General features: G+C 41.4%; 2 protein-coding genes across 2 annotated transcripts in view; both read right to left on the bottom strand.

The window, feature by feature from the left end:
- LOC114434129 (mast cell protease 1A-like) overlaps positions 1-19,648 on the bottom strand; it is a 63,715-nt gene that overhangs the window by 32,021 nt on the left and 12,046 nt on the right. The gene's annotated exons all lie outside the window — the stretch shown is intronic.
- On the bottom strand, positions 16,304-19,577 carry hsd11b1la (hydroxysteroid (11-beta) dehydrogenase 1-like a). Its single transcript, XM_028403085.1, has 6 exons — positions 19,414-19,577; positions 18,077-18,207; positions 17,678-17,881; positions 17,498-17,591; positions 16,774-16,939; positions 16,304-16,686 (listed from the first exon to the last, which is right to left on the bottom strand). Exons 1-6 carry the CDS (start codon positions 19,496-19,498, stop codon positions 16,503-16,505), a joined length of 864 nt encoding a protein of 287 aa, XP_028258886.1. The 5' UTR covers positions 19,499-19,577; the 3' UTR covers positions 16,304-16,502.

The following is a 19,648-nucleotide window of genomic DNA, read 5'->3' as shown; positions in this document are numbered from 1 at the left end:
TTTACCGTTTTAAGTGTCTGCAGCGGAAGTCAATAATAAGAACGGCTTCTCTCTGACCATTCATCAGAAAACAGGATGCAGGATGCAGGACGGTTGGTAAACACAGGTTCATGTATTGACGCCATTTATCATTTCTGGGTTGACAGCAGAGGGGAATCCACGTGGTTACTGATGAATATGAACATTTCTCTTGTTGTTGCCTTTGGAGTAAAATCTGAAATTTGCAGTTTGGATAAAGGCATGTGGTGAACTCTGCCCCAGCCGGGTGTGTTGTTGCATAGGTATAGGATAACTCTGCTGCTGCTGACCCCGTGGCCACCTTTCCCCAGTCCCACATGGTTGCCAATAGCGATGACTCCAGTTGATCTTCACCTGTCAAAGCAAAGCTCTGACTAAAGACTTGCAGTTTGAGGAGGGGAAAACAAAACAAGAGAGTACAAACAAGCCAACAAGTGGCTTTGTGTGGGACACAGATGGGATTTTCTTTTCTTCATGAAGGAATTTGAAAATAGTGTTCAGATTTGCTTGTGTTCAAACAAAGCTGAGAGAAGTTTTATTTGTAATCATTTGTGGAATAGTTATTATTTTAGCGCACAACTTCCAGGGATCTAAACATGGAGCATGGCAAACAGCAGTAATTTGCTGCAGTTATTTTTAATGCAAGCTGCCTGTCTGTCTTTAACAAGCACACTATTTAAGACAGACATTTCTATCACTGACAACAGGATGTTGCTTTCTGTATTCTTATGTCGATCAAGAACTATGTAACCCTGTCTTTCGCCCTAATCGTATAGCCAGAAATTACTATTACCATTACCTTGACATTTAAGTTGTGGTTGATTTGGCAACAATAAAAACTTCTCCAGCAGCTACTGTGTTAGAAGTTCAACAAAACAACTCAAGACTGTCTATTTTTGTTACTCTGCTCTGGTCAAATATCCTCAACTATGATAGCTTGTAAGAAAGATACTGTATAAATACATTGTTGTGTTGTGACTATAGACACTGATTTCTTCCCCTTTTGCTCCTTTGTCGATAACTTCTGTGACTCCAAATTTGATCCATCTTTGTTTTAGTGTTAGTCAAACATTATTCATTCAGCCTTTTAATAGACTGAAGTCACCACCTAACCATCACGCTGCCTTGCACTGTTTAGGTAACTGTGTTTTTCAGTGACTACTTTGTGACATTTATTGTGACAGTAGAAAATACTGTGTATACGCACTAATTTCTGTATATAAATACATGCTTTCATGGGGTGAACTGAAGTAGAAATGCAGCAGTAGTAGAAAATGTTTGTAACTTAATACAACTCTGATTCTTTTGTAGGCAAGTGAACAGTAAACACCGAGGCTGACATCATTATCATGGACATTAAAAGTGGATATGAGGGATTATATGAAGTTTTATGAAGTTTTTCCAGTGAATCACATATTTCTTTGTGAAGGCCATGTTTTTAATGATAAACTTCCACAATTAAAAATAATTTCATAAATGAAAGTGTAAAAGGTCATCATATGAATGAACCCAGAGGTTTAAGTTCACACTTTCAGTGTGTTCAGCAGTTTGAAAAAACACTGTGACAAGTCCTAATCAATCAATCAGCAGCAGCAGGAGGTTGGCATTGTTTTGCATTTCTTCAGTTTTTTCTTCCTGGGATTTTTCTTCTCCTGACAGGAGGTGCCGCGAGCATACCAGCAGTTGAAAGAGGAGCCACATTCTTTCAGCACAGATTCTTCCATCCCTCCTTTGTTCGGAGTTTGTGTTTGTTTGAGGGGCTTTCCTCACCTTGAATTCTTTTTTACTTAAGACTTAAGCAGCTTCAGACTGGGTGAAGTTCAACTACCAGGACACAGCATAAACCAGAACACTTGAGGTTTGATTTCTATCACTGGATAGAGTCTCAGTGTTACAGATGAGAGGCAGGAGTCCCTTGTTTCAGTCAGTTTACAGCATGTGGTCACATTCTGTTGTCATAATGTCAGGCCAGTATTAGCATGTGGGCTATTTTATTGGCATTTAACAATTACCCGTGTCATGTGGTTTCTGTCAGAGTGAAAGTACAATGAAAACGTTCCATGTTTATGGGAGGAACAATTCTCAGGAACTTTGATTGAAGTTGTCTGACTTAAAGAGAGAAGCCTCCCAGTAAAAATCGTTGGTTCTGCTTGACTAGCGTCTGACCCCCCTCCTCCCCAACTTTTGGAGAGATGGGAGTCAAACATTCCAGACAGCGTACCCTCCTTGGCAATCTTTTTAGAATTAAATGACAAATTTGGCCCCCGGATCCTTTCCCTGGGAGTTCTATTTGTCTTGCAATCAGGGTTACGAAAATAACCTTGTGTCTTCACCCCTCACCGCTGGTTGGGGTCAGGAGATGGTGGGGGCTGGGCCGGGAGGCGGTGTATTCATCTGCAGGTCATTGTTACTGTAAAGAGCAGCAAGGAGGTGGTCACAATGGAACAGTGGGGTGAACAGACTCTCTTCTCCTCTGTGGGTTTGTTCACAGTGAGAAATCTGCAGAATTACTTTATTCCCTACAAACCTGTGGGGGAATGTGGAAACCCAGGCTACCTGTTGCATGAAACAGCTCAGGCATTATGCATGCTGCCGGCCTACTACCCTTGGGGGAAGGAGAGCGCCGGCTGCTGATGGAGAATTGGCCGTGGAGCCTAAAAGCACATCTGGTACATGTTGTGTGGACTTTTTTCTTCAAAGTGCAGATGGTCATGAATTCCTTTAAAAATCTCTCCATTCTTCAAAAATAATATTAACAGTTGGAACCCTCCTTTTCCTTTTGGGGAATCTGTCCTTGACCTGTACTTGCACAGAAGTGAACACAGCTACAGCTGCCCTGCTCCAACTGTAGAATAAAAACCTGAAGAAGTAACAGAACCACAGTGACCAGTTGTTCTCTGCAGAGGTTATGTAATGAGACCCAAACAGGTGATGTATGAGTGGGCAGGCGCTGTGAGCTGTGGCCTGGCTTTTGTTGACATTGGCTGTGTTCTGTGGGGCCAGTCTACAGGAACGGCTCCCAGTCCAGGCCTCTTGTCCTTCTTTAGTATTTTTTCACACTATTGTGCTCCCTGCCTGACACTTCCCACTGACAAGACTTGAAACTGTGCACATGACAACCTAATAAGAGCCCACTCAGGATTTGTGAAATAAATGTATTGGCAATAAGCAGAGCACACCAACAGGTTTCCTTGCCTCTCCATTAGCACCACACCACATGGACCTTTTCTGGCAGTGACCGGCGTGTGTTGACTCACCAAAGTTCACCTTGCCAGCTATTCATACCTTCCTCCCACTCTCATTTAATTTCTCCAGCAAGTCTGTCAGTTAGCCAGCTAACAAGGCCACCAGCCAGCCAACGAACCAGATGGGAAATTCACTAATTGACTAAAAACAAGATCTTTAACATACACCCGAATATCTGACCCTGAAACTATTGATTAGTATTGCTCATGTATATTTTTAACAAGTAAAATAAATAATGTTCTGTCTTGGATGGCCATCACTGTTTGTTTGAGTGATATGTGTTGCTGTCCTTGAAGCACACAGCTGGACACAGGAATGGAGCCCATACCAAGGCCGTCCTGCATTTCTAGCGCTGTCACTGCTGTTTTCAAAAGCGCTAGAGGCCGTCTTTGCCAGCAATTTCCTGTTTTGGATCTCCAAATTCTTTGTGGCAATGTCATAGTGCATAACACACTCTTACACTACAGTCATGTGAGTTTTGGGGGGGACCACCTACAGCTGGCTTCAAATGAAAACTATGAACTGAATTTAAGAAAGCTTTTCAGTGAGAGGTGAAATGTTAAAAAAAAGTCCAGTGTCTGTTTGAATCTGTCCACTAGTTGGTGTTTGTTTCAACAGCACCAGGATGGATGGTTCCATTTAATCTTTGACTGAATATTTAATTGCTAAATTATATAAATATTATAATATATTATATAAAAAGTCTCCATTGATAATTTTCCAGTTCATGACAGGGTTGCCACAGATCCTGAGCAGCCTACTCACTACTCTTCTCATATTTGTGTAGAGATGTCAAAGGCTTTTTTTGCATATTGTGCCTGCTGTTTCTCAATGAATAAGTGTAAAGTTCAGTCTAATTGGCTATATGAGTATGGTGGATACAGAAGGTCAAAGTTGAATCCGGAAGTCAGTGTGTAAACAGTAATGAATTTTACCATTGCCCTTTGCTGGCTCTTAAATACTGTAAACTGTGTACATTGAATCCTAACCTGTATGTGGCTGTCATTAAACACTGTCTCCAGTCACATCACAAACCGGCTGAGGTAAGCCAGAAGCGCAACACTATCAAGCACATTATCATTAATATTGTGTGTCTTTTATCTCATTCAAATAAGATTCTCCTGTTCAAACTTGTTCAAAAATCACAGCACACATAAAGCAAACACCACATTGAGCTCATCTCTGTCATGAAAAACAGAGCTTGTGTTGCTTCAGAGTAGGCAGACTACAGACGCCTCATGAAGCGGTGAAGGCCATGATCAAGACAGTCATGCAGACGAGAGGTTTGTGAATCCATCCCCCAGGAGAACCATTGAAGAGCAGAGATGGGCTCTCCCCCTCTGCTCAGGCCCAGACTGAAGCCCCTGTCTGGAATGCAATCTGCCTGCCATCTGCAGGCCTCCGTGGCTCTGTTTGATAGTCAAACAAACACCTGTCAGAAGTCCATGTCTCATCTCACACAGCTCTTGGAAATTGGCAAAAATCTCAACTTCTTCCTTGCACTAAAAAAAACAGAAGGGAAGAGGGGCAAATGTGGATTTTTATTCCAACCATCTGTGCATGTGTTAAATATAGATTTTTAGAAGGCTCAAAGGACCAGTTCTACTTTCCACTAAAATGTCAAAGAATAATAGGGCATTCAAGGTGCTGCATTCGGCGAGGTGTTTGCACAATAAATTATTTCAACTTCAATTTGTTTTTTCTTCTTAACATCAGCTGGCACTGCAGACTGAACTGTAGGTGTGCAGTCACGGCGTAATGATGCCAAGAACTTTGTGGAGGATGTTCTCAGATGGAGGAATAGCCTTTATACAAAATCCATCCATGCCCCCCCCTTTCCTCCTCCTGCTCCTTGCTGTTTTCCACATCTCTCCCTCCTTCTTCCTCTCTCTTTCTCCCTCAGTCACATTGAGATGAAGGGTCTGCTGTAGGATGACGGGGCGCTGCCTGGCAGCCATCCAGGCCGCACATCTGTCTGACTGCTGTTCCTCCCCCCCCCCCCCCCACACACACAGCCCCCAACAGTATTGGTTCAGTTGTCAGCCCATTTCAGGGTCTGTCTCAAGGTCTGCAGATGTGTTTCTCAGAGCAGCAATGATGGACTCTTGCAGAGATCTCTAGTGTGAGTGACTAATGGCGCGGAGACATCTCTGAAGGCATTGAAGAATGGATTTATCCAGTGTCATTTATCACACTGTCTGTCAGTGCCAATATAAATGCCTGATGGAAAGCATACATTCACCTTTGAGTGGAACTGACTCCACAAAAACTGGAGAGAAAATCTGTATTGAATTAAATGAAGTATGTATACAGCACTGAAAAGAGAAGGATTTGTGTTGAAAACAAATTCAAAGTGCAGGAGGACGTTAAAGTTAGCAAAACTCAACTTCCTGCTTAGTGAAATACTACAAGTTCAAGGTGAGTGCAGAAAGAATAAAAAGACATAAACAAAAGGATACAACACCTGGGTTTCTCATGCTAGTGACTGTGGCCTACACAGACCATCTGTGGAGCCTGTGCACGCTCAGATACCTGCGCTTTTGTCTTGAAAGGATTTAACGGTGTGCCATCAGCGAGGCTTACAGAACGTTAGTCTCCAATGTGTCATCAGCTCTGTGGATAACCTTGAATTAGTCACTTATGCATTCATCATGAAAAGCAATGTCACAAAAAAAACAACATCCATTATCATCCACACTGAAGCGGGAACGAAGGCATTTGGGCTCTTTGAATTTACCTGTGTCTGTCAGTCAGCAGTGCATTGACAGGCCAGCGCTGCTTATTCTCCGCACGCCATTGCCAAACACTCAAATCAGAGTTAATGTATGTATGAATGTGTGAGCAGGAACTCCATGTCCTGACACCACAGAGAACACCTTAGCTGTTTGTTTGTTTGTTTTTGAGGGAAATTATAAAATGTTGCAAGACTAATCCGAAGAACACTGAAGCAGAATGCCAGCACAGCCCAGTGCATTTTGGGGACAAAACACGGAGCACTGAGTTTTATGTAAAGATGTTGTAACTGTTGAGAGGAAGAGAGACGGGGAGAGAGAAAGGTAAAAAGGAACAAGGAACTGACAATTAGGGACAACTAATCACCAAGTGTGTAGCCAAGCGCATCCCCCCACGCTGGTGCCAGCACTTGCACTGTGCTTGAACCTGTGCTGAATGCCAACGGCAGATAATTATAAACCCGCAGGGCAGGCCTCCTCTGTGCAGAGGGAGGAATGGAGCCTCAGCCAAGCCTGAACTCCTGACCTTCTTCACACACCAAGCGTCTGTTGTGGGCTTCGGGAGGTGCAAGATGGGTCATAGCAAGCCGTGAGGCAACTGGGAGAGAATGAGAGAGAGAGAGAGAGAGAGAGAGAGGGGAGAGGTGGAAGGAAGGGGGGTGGATGAGGTGAGGGGGGTGTTGGTGGAGGGACTGAAGGGAGGGGAGGTGCTCAGTGGAGGGTCACTTTTTTGTTGGCATTCTTTGTTGAGATCTTCCAACCAATCACAGAAGAGACTGAGCCACTTGACGAATCAGAGAGAAAGCCTCAGTAAAAGAGAAATCCCTTTTGTTATGCCTGCTTGGTTATCTCCTCTCTCTTTATCAGCATTCATTAGGTGGGGAAATGAAGTCTGTTCACCTCCTTTGTATACAAAGAAAAGCTTTTGTTTGAGCTGGATCATCTTTTAAAGTTTCCTTAACTTACCATTACATTGTCTCACATATTATCAACAATTTAAATCTTGGATCCCTAATAGCTTTAAAGTCCTGATCTCACTTATTATGGCCCCTTTGGTGGAGGGATTGAAGGAGTTATCAGGATTTTAATTTCCCCTTTTAGCTTGATTTATACTTCTCCATCAAATATGCACATCATGTGCCACTGTGATTCATCCCAATCCAGGAGATGGAATTAGATTTTCAGTCACTGTTTGGTTAGGATTTAACTATTTGTTACGCCACTCACAGGTTTTGAATGTCAATGTGGAGCTCCAGCTGTTGCCATCGGGACCCCTGCCTGAGTCTGCCTAACTCCTGAATAATCCAACGGTGACCAAGCGGCGGGTCCTATTTCTGGTGCACAGCTAAGCTTTTTAAAAATGGGGTTTTCTATGGGAACTGAACTCAAGTGGCCATTCAGCAAACTGCAGTCTGTGGAACTCCAACTTTGGTCCCAGTTTAAATTGGAAGATTTACTAAGCACACATTCACATAAACCACAACAGGACTAATAGTTTTGTTTTTAACAACAAGATGGCTGGAACATTTTATTTGTTTGTATATCTGCTAAAATAATAGCAGATAATAGAAAAGAAAAAAGTAAAAGAAAAAGAAAAACATTGGGTTTTTTCTTTTACTACTTAATATTCCCATTTTTTCCGTGAAGTCAGAAACATCAGCAGACCACCTCGGCTCATCTGGTCTCCTGCTCTCATCATGAAGATCTCTCTCGCTTTGCACTTTGCCAATTTCCCATGATTGAATGTAATTGGGACCAGATAAACCTCTCTCTCTCTCTTCAGCAGTCTTTGATCACTTCTGACCTGGCTCCAGCTCAACTCTGACACACTGGCAACTATTTCTTGGGTGGTTTGTGATTGCTCACAGACAGACAGCGAGATATATTGAGTATTGATGTGTGAGCCTGAAAATCCAGCTTGCTGCAGTGAATATTACAGCTTCATTCTGTGGGACTGTTTGAGCAACAGAAATAGAATAGTGTTATTTGCCTGGAGCTGTTTATGTGTGTGTGTGTGCATTTCATGAGTGATTGTCTTGAGGGAATAGAACAAGATGTGCACAAAGATTCCCAAATTTGATTCAGAAGATTTGTAAATCCTGTGCAAATTACTGTTGCCTCTTTCTTTTCTCCCCGCCGTGCTCCTCTTTGAAACTCGTCTTCTGAGGCAATCACTCCCAGATGGAGAATATTAGACGTAATCACTTCCATTTGCCGGCTCCTTTACTCTCACTGCGAGGTGACACGCTGTCTCCTTCTGACATCTCCTCACAATGGACAATTACTGAGCGCTCATCAATCACTTTCCACAGAGAACTTTGACACCTAAAATCTGGTAGAAATCATCTTATTTGATAACCCAGAAATTTCTACAAATCTGCTCCCATTCGCTCCATTGTGCGTCCATATCAGTGCATTCTGTGGGGCATTTCAGAACTGTCAAGTGCACTCAGCATAAATTCCATGAGACCTTTACTTATAGTGTAGAGCACATACATACTGGAAGAGTTGCTTTTGATCTGCGGTTTGATACAAATACCGTGTCAAGAGTTTTGGCTCTGCTTTAAAGACGGCCATGTGCCTTACAGCTATTCCGCTGTCGGGAATCTGTCTTTCACTCTGCCATATGGAAAAGATGAAAATCACAGTTGAGGGTGACTGACGTGTGTGTGGAGTGGTGTCAACCTCTTATACAAGGCCAGTTATTTTACTATATGACTGTCATGGCAGAGAGAATTCACAATATTATAGCAACGTATGTGAAACAATAAAGACCAGCTACCAGTCAAATTAATCTTAAATTTACCAAATGTTTGATTCACACGGCTTTTTCTGACATCACTATGATACCGTATCTTCAAAATCAATAAGATCTTTTTATGGTATTTTAAGTCTAGTGAAGGACCCTTTTAGGATCTACATTTACTGCAGGCTTGTTCCTTCACAAATAGGGAAACTGAGCTGTAGCGAAACAGGTTACCTACAAGTTTGTTAGCTAGTTTACTAACTAAAGATTTCCAGGGTCAGCTATTAAGATAAATTACATGAAATTTTTAATGTATAGTAATACTAATATATTATTATTATTATTTTAAAATGTCACTTTATATACAGTATATGAAATGACAATAAATCCTAATTTGAATATCAGTATGTAGAAACAACCCAGCTTAACCTTGCTTACATGTGAAATTCCTCACTCTGTCCTAGTTTCTGGTTCCCTTTTCCCCCTTTTGCCCAGCTGCCAGCCTTCCTCCTCTCTCATCTGCCCTTACCTCCTATCGTCCCTGCAGTCTTCCCTCTATCCTTCATTCTGTGAGACAGACAATAAAGCAAGCATTTCCATGGCTGACCTACAATTCACCCCTACCTCCACACCATCCCAAACTACAGACAGTGAGGGTGAGCTACAGCTCACCGGGTTCCACAGTGAGTGTGTATGTCCTGGTCCAGAATTTGTGTCTCGCAGCTCTTTTTAAACGGTCTGCTCTGTTCTGCTCAGTGTTGATGGGGGTCACACATTCTCCAGACATGCATACACCACTGTGGACAGACAGAAGAATGTTATAATGAATGGAAAGTAAAAACTCTCCCTGGGAAATACCTGCAGCCCATTTATAGGCTAAAGTGACTCCTCTCACTGAGACAGAACAACAGCAAACTTCATATATTTTTTGGCACTTACACATTTCTGCTATTCTCACGACCCTCAGTTGACACAGCCACATCCCTGACCTTTAGAGCTGTCATTCGGCAAGCAGAAATTATAGTTCCTGTGAGTCAGATGTTACAGACCGATCAAGCCTGGCAGTTGATCGTCTGTAACATCTGACTCAGAGAGGGAGCACCTGTTTTCAAATAAATCTTCAGATATAAATGATATAGTGCAGCTCGATCAGATGTCTGGAAATGTGGAAATCTGATTCCATGCATACTGTGCTTTCACTCCCACATGAGTTCTTCATCTATCACCTCAACTTATAAGTTGCCATTTCGCACTCCCTTTATCTTGAGTAAATCCCAGAATTCAGGATTTAAAGCAGAAGTCACATGTTTTACCAGCCGCCTTCACCCCGGAGAGAGTGCAAAGAATTTTGACCTCAGGGTCCCAGGGTTGAGGTATAGAGGCCCAGTCAGCCGTCACTGGTGGAACCATGAACCGTGTCAGGTCATGTCAGCTCTCTGCTCAACTCCCCTTACTTGAATGTAAATAAAGTCAGTCTGGCTTGGTTCCACATCAGCAGTACCACTCACCCTCTTTTGTTAGGGCTAACGGATGACATCCTAACAGGAAGGTGTTTTCCTTTTTTGAAAATAACAAAGTTTGGAAAAGTTTGCAACCTTTTATTATCTGTCTGTCTGTCTGTCTGTCTGATCTATCATCTATCTTAGCCTCATACTTGAAAGGCAGAAACACCTATAGTTAGCATAAAGACTGGTTAGTATTGTTCAAATGTATGACTTACCATCCAAATGGAGACAGCTCTTCCATTTCCAGACTACTGCCACCTGCCTGTGTGGAGTTATCACTCATCTGCATCATGTATGTGTTAATTGGCTGTAGTTTTGGAGTTCAAGTGCAACTTTTGTGGTTTAAGTTGATGGCTTTGTGTCAAAGCCTTAAAGCCCAGTAATTAATCTAAATCAAAATAAAGGATTAGTAAAGAAATTCATTATTTAAAAGCATGTTTTGTTTCCACACTAAATTTTGGCCTAGAAGGACCCCTGAGGTTTTTTTTTGCAAAAGCAGAATCCAATTTAGGCTTTGCACCATTCCTCAGAATAACCCCCTTTAACTGGGGACCTCGTCCCAAAGTAAAGAAAGAAGAGACTATAAACCTGGTCCCAATAAGTCATAAATTGTCGAGGCAGAGCCTGTTTAGGCAGGGAATTGAGCACAAGCAGAAGCTCCCTTAAAGAGTGCAGTGGTCTCTGTTTCTCCCAGTTTAACCCTCTCACCTCTTCTCACTGGCCGCTCCTTTATTCAGTAAGCTGATTTATTGGAGTTCACAAGGGAGAAAAACAAGCATAGCTAAGCCATCAGCCTCGCCTGTGATAAATGACCCACGCTGCTATCTTCATCTCAAGTGGGTCCTGCAGTTCCAGTGGGTGAGAAAGAGAGTGTGCAAAGTGGCACCATTTTTTTTGCATACAATGTGCTGATGGCAAGAAAGAAATGGCAAATGGGGCCTAAAGGTCGAAGTCATAATATAAAAATCTTCTTCAGTGACAGAAGTGTAAGTGTTTTAATGCTTGTAGGAGGAAACAAAAGCATCACCAACACAAATATTTTGTTGCTGTCTTTTTGCCAGTAATGTTTCTCTCTCTTTCTGTCTCACCAGTGTCCCCCTGATCCCCAGTCCTGCCCCTGGCTGTCCCAATGCAATGCAGCCCCTCTTCTCCCTAAATGAAATTCTTTGGAAAGTCATTTATATCACCCTTTGACTGTGCATTGAACTGTAAAACCACCCCATTGGAAACAAAATAAAAGGATAGGAGAGGGAGAGAAGGGGGGATGGGGCAAGGAGGAGAATTATAATTCTTTGCAGGCCTTTGGTATTAACCCAAACACCAGAGCTGTCAGCAGTTCAGAGAGGGAGGTGCGAGGGGCAAACATTCAGTGTTAATTGGCACTTTGTAAGCTCTGAGCCTTCCTTTTGTGAGGGAAGAGGAAGAGAGAGTGAGTGAGCAAGAGGGGGAAGGAGGGCAGGTGGGGGTTGGGGGGTGGTCAGCAGAGGGGAGAGAGAAAGAGAGAGAGAGAGAGAGAGAGAGAGAGAGCACTTGTTCATGTAGGTTTGTTGGGCCTTGTTGAGGGTGTTTACGGTTCACTTCTTATCCTTTGTTAATTGGGCATTCTCTCCCCCCAATGAAAAAAAAAAAAAGAATTCATGTAACCCCCAGCCTGCCACCCATGCTCCCTGTGACTCTCCCCACCAGCCTGATCAGCAAGAGAGGGATAAATGACAAGAACATAACAAAGGGATTGTCCTAGGAACGTCATTAAGTTTTACACGTTCCATATTTTTACTGAAACTGCAACAGCTGAAGGCACAAAATCTGAAAATGCATTGTTTCATTCTTTATCGTGTGCATGTCTTGTTTTTGTTGTTCTTTTTTTTTAGTTCTGCGGGTGCCAACATGTAATGCAATAAGTTTCATTCAGGGATGGTAGGTTCTTCTATTAATGGAGCTTTCTTTCCTCTAACCTAATCTGATGCCTCTGTGGTAATAGTGACAGAACAGGAAAATCATGACCCATTAGATACAGGAATGTAAAAACACCCCGTCCATCCCTCTTTGTGGATCCTCTGCTTCCGCTGATGTGTTTGGAGTTTTCTGGAGTAATTAGAGAGGACAGACTGGCAGACACACACACAGATAGGAAGGCACCTGTCTTTGGAAGAGCGAGAGGCGGAGGGAAGAGGAGGGTGGTGTTGGTGGTGGTGTAGTCGGTGGGAGGAGGAGGGGGGGTTGTGGCATGAGATGGTGCACTCTGCTTCACAGCACCTCTGGCCCTCTTTCTGTCTTCCCTCTGTCTTCCCCTGACTGGTGTTAGTAATAATAAAGAAGCAGTACTGAAAGGACACAGGTGTCAACCATTGTACCGTTCTGAATGGACCTGGGGGAAGGAGGTCAGGGGTCACAGGGCCACCTCAGCCACCTCTCACACCACAGTTTTTATTCACATTGACGCTCCCCTTTCACAGGTTTTCCTCTTGTTCCCCCTCCTCCTCCTGTCTCTCACTCACTCTCCCCTTTTGTTATCATAGCTCAGTGTTTTGTAAAAACTTTTCAGAGGTCAGCACAAGCTTGGCATTGAAGTAGATTAACATTCTTTTCAAAATTAATCAGCTCAGACAACAAAGATCAATGGTTGGTTTCTACTTGAGATAAATAAAACATATGGATGGAATTTAAGTATTGGATTGTTAATATATTTATTTTGAGTATCTATTATTATGGAGTATCATATATTTGTTTTAATCAGCACAGTCCTTCTGCATAGACTACCACTAAAGTGGCCTTCATGAAAGCACTGAAAAGAACTGAGAATTAACTCTCTTCCTGGGAGACATAAGAAGTTTGACCTCTCTTCTGTAACCTATTTGTTATTAAATATGTTGGCAGGATTAGCTTAGCTTGGCATGCAGGTTGCAACTATGGTGCAGGTACCCAGTATTACCCATGCACTGCTGCTAAACAAACTGAACAAATTACGCACTCAACGTGCAGTTTTTTAACTGACTGATCCAGAGCTAATGCTAATTACTGTATATTGTAGTACCAAATTACTACCTAAATTCACCGAATAGAATTATTGTATTGTATTGTAAATTTACTTTTTATTTTGCACAAAAAACTGAGAGTTCTTAAGAAGTTAGTGAATGCATTTGATGAGTTGCTGATCAGTTGATATGTTTGGTTATAGTAGTAATTATCCACAGATGTATCACATGATTTATTACACTGGTTAACACCTGTATTGTGTCTTGTGCTTGCTGACATTGTCGCTCAATGCTTGTGATTTACATTTTTATTCCCTAAGTCACCTGTTCTCAAGCTGATAAATATCACATACACAGAGAATATATGAAAGGCAGCGAACACGCAGTGCATAATATGTGCACCAAGGCCATCCTTTCTGCAGGGCTCAGAGTAAATGATGGATGAAGTTGGACAGAGATTTGTGGAGCAGTGTCCTTTGTGCTCAAAGAGGCAGGACAAGAAAGAACATAAACTGGTCTACAATGGCAGAGGGGCACCAGACTATTTCCATGGATAGGTGAGTGTTTATGGTCTGAAACATGACATGTCTGCTGCATCAGCAAACTTTGTGTGCAAATGTAAAACTAAGGGCACACTATATGGAAAAGGTATTTTACATTTCATTTGATTTTACTACTGAACCACACTGAAAGACTTACTTTATCTATAGACACCGAGATTAAATAATGTGCCGTGTCAAAGCAGAATCAAACCTCCGTTACAAACTTCAATAAGTTGGAGCCTGATGGCTAATCATTCTGCCAGCTTTCAAGTTTTATGTGCAGTCAGTAAAGCAGCCAGCCTCAGCTTTGGTCTTGGCCTTGCCTGTTTGCAGTCACAATGAAAATGTTTGATCTTGATATAGAGCACAAGCCAAACCCTGAGGAAAACCTCCATGATACAGAAGAAATACAGTGATTATGAACTAGGAGTGCTTCTCAGAAGCAGATAATAACTAGAAAAGAGGAAGTATATACATGGATGGAAGGTTTCAGTGTTTATTTTCTGTGCTGTGGGTGGATGCTCCTCAGCCTATAAGATCCATGCATGGTAGAGACAGAGATGCTGGAGAAGGGTGAGAGGATTTATTACCTAGCATTAGAAGCACTAATCTGTTGCAGGTGTTTCTTGCCGTTCTCCTGGGCCATGCCTGCTCTCCTCTCCAGGAGGCCCCACCATTGTGTGTGTATGTGTGACAGACCAGCAGACGGAAAGAGGGAGAGGAAGAGATTTTTCTTCTTTTTTTTTTTTAAACTTTCCGTGGTGTCTGCTCAGAAGGATTATACCATCTTCACAATCCTCTCAAATCAGGAGTGTCAAGATAAAGGCAAAAAGAACATGTACTCCAATTTTATATAGTCGTAATTCACACGGCCACAAAAACAGAAGGAAGGAACACCTTGGTCTTACTGAGAATCCAAAAGTTGTTTCTCAACTTTATAAGGCTGTTTTTAGGTGACATAGGCAGATCACTATTTCTGGTATACAGAAGAAAAACCTCTTTAACAGCAGGGTACAATTTCTAGAATGTGTTACAATAGAGAAAGACCACCAAGCTGGATTGGGCCAACAGCTTCAAGGAAGCCTACGGTGCTTTTAGAGATGATGAACAAAGGCACAAAACAAGGACCCCACTGAGAAAGCCCTGCTCTGTAGGAAGTCTGCTACGCCCACTGTGGTCATCTCTGGGAAGACTAGCTGACACTGAGAAGAATGGAGATGGAGGTGAATGTAGGGGTGGAGAACACAGGAAGAGGAACAGGGAGGGTGAGTATTGATATGGAGATGGAGGTTTAAAAACAATCTGATGGCCCAGTTTGTATGAATGTAAGATAATTTAGGAGCTTTTTATTTTAAAAAAGAAACTATGTTATTTTAATTCAATGAAATACACAGTATTGTGTTAGTATTTTATCAGTGAAAATGGAGTGAACCTCACAGATTCCTGTAGATGATGTGTAATACTCCTTCACTACTTTGGCACTACTGCCCTCATGTGGCTGTTTAAGATATGAATCAAGAACATTGAGCGCCCAAATAACAGAGCAAGTGGAGCAAGTGTATCCCTATTAATAACTTAGGGATAGTAAAGTTACTTTTTATGCTCTCATACTTTAACAAAGCAATCATATGAACCGCAACAATGTGATTATACTTAAGCAGCCTTTATCGGTGGTCATTTTGCTACTTTCAAACCCTCACCCCCCCTTTGAGTTGGTACAGTCCAAACCTCAAAGGTGTCCTCCAAAGGCCCGTCCAGTCCACATAAGAGTCTGACTGGTTTCAAAGACTACAAACATGTCATCAACGTAAATGCTGTTATTTTCCTCCCAGTGTAAAAATAACTCATAACTAATAAACTAATGAACAGTAAGAGAAACTGACAAGAGATCAACACTCATTATTCCAATGAGTCGGAAATAGCACACATTTTAACTCAAAGTGAGGCAACACAGTGGAAAGAAGCATGGAAGTTAACCAATGTTACAAAGGACACATTTTCCAAGAGGATTAGGAATACCTTAAAATGTGAATGTAATGCGCTGTTTAATTTACCTGTGGTACCCTGTGGCATCACAGTGTTGCGCTTTGGATTCAACAGGTGAGAAAATGTTTTGCAGAGTGGATGTGACCTGCAAGGTGTGAATTAGGTTGATTCAAATTAGGTCACTTCACTCATATCAGCAATTGTGAAAAACATGTCATTCCCTTCTTTTTCTCACAACATGCTTCCTCAGCAGAGGTAAATCTGGTGTCACACTGACATTGACCTTTTAGATAACCCACTAAATTATCACTGGTTCATTTAGATCTGAGTGGAGATTTGCTTTCACAGGAATAGGATAAACAAGAAGTCACAGACCTTTGACAATAATACATAATAATAATAATAAGGGCTCTGCTAACAAGTACACAAACAAAATTCCTCGAACCAAACCTTTTCATATTGATGTGAAGCAGTAAACACAAGTGATTGTACCTTTCACAGTTGTGTTGTTATGTGTTGACATAATCAATCAGACAGACATACAACCACCAAGTTTTAGTAGTCAAAGAAGTGGTACTTTATTTTTTCTTCTTTTAGCACAGAATAGCAGTAGTGTAAACATTTTCCAACTGCATCTCACCTGCTCTCATTTGGCACATTCTCCAACTGTGTGCTTCCCCATGGATTGTCTAATGTCACATGTCTCTGTTTTAAGTTTCAGACATGTATAAAATTAAACAAATGACTGTTATTTATGGGGTGTACTTGTAGGAGTTCCGCATAATATAGCCTGTGACAGAAGGAAACCAATCTTTGGTGAGAGTCACAATTTGCGTAAACCAAGGGTAAAAGAGCTCCTGCTGTCGTGTAGCTCCTGTAATGACGATGTTCAGGGCTGCTTCTGTGGCAGGGTAGGCCGGTACAGTAGAGATATCCCTAGGGTACAGAACAATACAGCTTGTAACTTACATAAATCACACAAATCCTAATAACCATGTCAAATGTGTTAGCATCTATACTAACTTGACTTTCTCCATAGCTGACTCAGTGTCGATGAGACCCAGTGTGCAAATAGAGATGGTCACATTGCTCTTCTTCATCAACAGCTCATGTGAGAGCGCCCCGAAGAACCCATTCAGGGCAAATTTTGTTGAAGTATATGGCGCCACAAAGGGACTGGGCAATTTACCTGTAGAGATTGTGTGTTAAGAGTAAGAGGAGGTCATTTAGTAGCTGTTCAGGAACATCCAAACATAATAGTCTTCAGCAGATTATTTAGACCTTAAAATGTGCTGAGCCATTCAGACAAATTTAAGAAGAAATTAAATAAAGTGTCAATCTGCTGGTGCCTACTATATCATGAAATCCTGGAATATTTAAATAATATTGTTAAATATTATGTGCTATCAATATTTTATTTTCAATATTATGATGATCATTAATACACCATTGTAATTTTGTAATTAGAGAAGACCCAATGTACACATGTGCAGTTTATAATTAAGCTCTAAACTGTGTGAAATTAGGCCAATTTCTTCAAAGAACGTCCACAACGAGAAGGTTCTGAGTTCAAACCCATCTGCTTCTCAGCTGGGGTCTGTGTGTGTGAAGTGTGTGTGTTCTCCCCATGCCATACCATATTCCAAAGACCTGTATGTTAATGGTTAATTTGGGGCTATGAATATGAATGTGAGTGGGAAAAATGGGTTAAGATAATGGATGAACTTAAATTATGTGGCTGACATACCCAAAAGTGATGAAACAACCACCAGTGATCCTTTACTTTGCTCGAGTGTGGGCAAAGCCCTCCAAGCCATCTGGATATAGCTGAGGAAATTGACCTTTGCATAGTAAACACACACACACAAACACATCAGGGCAATCTCCTTGATTCATGAGCTGTTAGACCTTCAAAATGCACCACTACCTTCATCAGCCACCCGGTGTGCTCTACATCTCCCTCCCACATGCTGAAGGGACTTGGTCCAATGTGGTTGAGAACCAAGTAATCCAGGCCTCCCAGCTCATCCACTGCAAAATCTACTACTTTGTCAGGGTCTGACTCGCTGGCCATATCTGCTGCTATATAAAGAGCTTTCTGGGCTCCCAAAGTCAGGCACTTCTCTGCCACCTGTGAGCCAAGGGCAGTAAAAATGGAGAATATGTTCAATCAGAGCTGCTGCAAAAAAACATTCAAGAGTTTTTTAAATGAATTTAAAAATCATACATATGACATATTTGATACAAATTCACAACTTAATAGCAAAATGTCACATTTAATACACATTGATGCAAATACCATTTATATGTCATCAAGTTCACTGACCTGCTGTAGCACTTTCTCTCTCCGTGCTGTAATGACAATCTGGGCTCCAAAGCGGGCATAATGATAAGCTATTTGTTCACCAATACCTGTGCTGGCCCCTGTCACCAACACCTTGGCTCCTCGGAGAGATTCTGAAATAGTAAATTCATACCAGTTTACTTACACTAATATCAGCATATATGGATCACACAATACATATGTGTAATGTGAGCTCAGACTATGATCCTTATGTTATCATAAATCGTTCACTCATAAAACTATAAAAAGATAAGCTGATCATAATCCTCTATAGGTGGTTATTGGCTGAATGGAATTTGGACACCTCTCTGTTGTCTTATCATAATGTATATGTATGACAGAACAAGACATATACACTAACTTCACAAACAGTATTTCTTATTTTGTGGTCTAAATGCTGAGTTTGTAAGGCCTCAGTCACAAGCTGAACGCTGACTACCACTAATTACTCGCTCACTTTGGACTGTCTCTACAGAATTTCCCTAAGGAAACATAACAGTACTACACACAGATTATCTGTTCAATGAAGAGAAGTAAGCATATAAAGCATATCATCACCAAAATATGAATGAGTTCACATGGTGTGTATACACCCTGTGCATCACATGCAGTGTGGAAGTGGAGAAGAGTAATTATATTTGTATGTTTTTATAAGTCCTAACCTGAAAACAGAAAGTACGGTAGTGTAACAGTGGCATAGTAAGTATGCAAGAATGCATTTTTGCATATCCTCTAGCATGAATTATGACAGTAGTGATTATATTGATCCTGGGGGAAAAAGCTACAGTAACAGTAGCTTTTATATTTTACTATGTGCTGATCTATTCCACTATTTTTACAGGTAAAGTGTTCTACTATTTACTGTAGTCACAGGATATTAAGTAATACAGCCCCACTTATCACTACTTTAGTAAAGTATTACTACTTTAGAAGTAATAATATTACTATAATATATTATACACAATTGTTTTCATAATTTTGAATATGTAAATGTTTATACAGTGCTACATACTTGCATTATTACGACTTGTATGAATTGTATGGTGTAGTTGAACATGCCCACGGACATAACGGCAAAGACAAATAAGACAATCATAAAGGAGCCTACGCGTGATTTTACAACATTCCGCTCGTGGATGAACACGCCTGTGTTTTAACCACCAGCAGATCTAGCTCTACCTGTAAGTATGCTATTATTAAAGTGATACACCTGCTCTCCTAGAATTAAAGTGACCAAAGTTTCGATAGTAAATGTTCAACAGATGAGTCTGGATTGCATGCACTTTGCGCTACTATTACTGCTAGACTCAAACTCTTACCTGCATCAAATCTGGGTGCAGTCCACTTGACAGCCAGGAATGCCACACATACACTTGCAAACAGAATTTTTGTGAAAACTCCCATGTTTGTAAACTTGTTGCTAGATTTCCTTGAGTTCCTTCACTTCCACACAACCAGTTTTGTTGAAATCAAGCGCAATTTACGTAATCCTCTTCCCTCCCCATTCTCTCTCTTCCTTCCTCCTTCCCTCCCTGGATCGCGCTTGTCCTGTAT

The sequence above is a fragment of the Parambassis ranga genome, chromosome 4 (assembly GCF_900634625.1).
Source record: "Parambassis ranga chromosome 4, fParRan2.1, whole genome shotgun sequence".
NCBI classification, from domain to species: Eukaryota; Metazoa; Chordata; class Actinopteri; family Ambassidae; genus Parambassis; species Parambassis ranga.
This window is presented reverse-complemented; position numbering and strand designations above follow the sequence as displayed.

Coding starts and splice junctions, on each gene's coding strand:
- hsd11b1la (XM_028403085.1), bottom strand. CDS start 19,498: ATGGGAGTTTTCACAAAAATTCTGTTTGCAAGTGTATGTGTGGCATTC. Junction 17,592..17,677: donor ACACCGGGTGGCTGATGAAG/GTAGTGGTGCAT, acceptor TACTATGCAAAG/GTCAATTTCCTCAGCTATAT. Junction 16,940..17,497: donor GGTTGTTTCATCACTTTTGG/GTATGTCAGCCA, acceptor CAATCTCTACAG/GTAAATTGCCCAGTCCCTTT.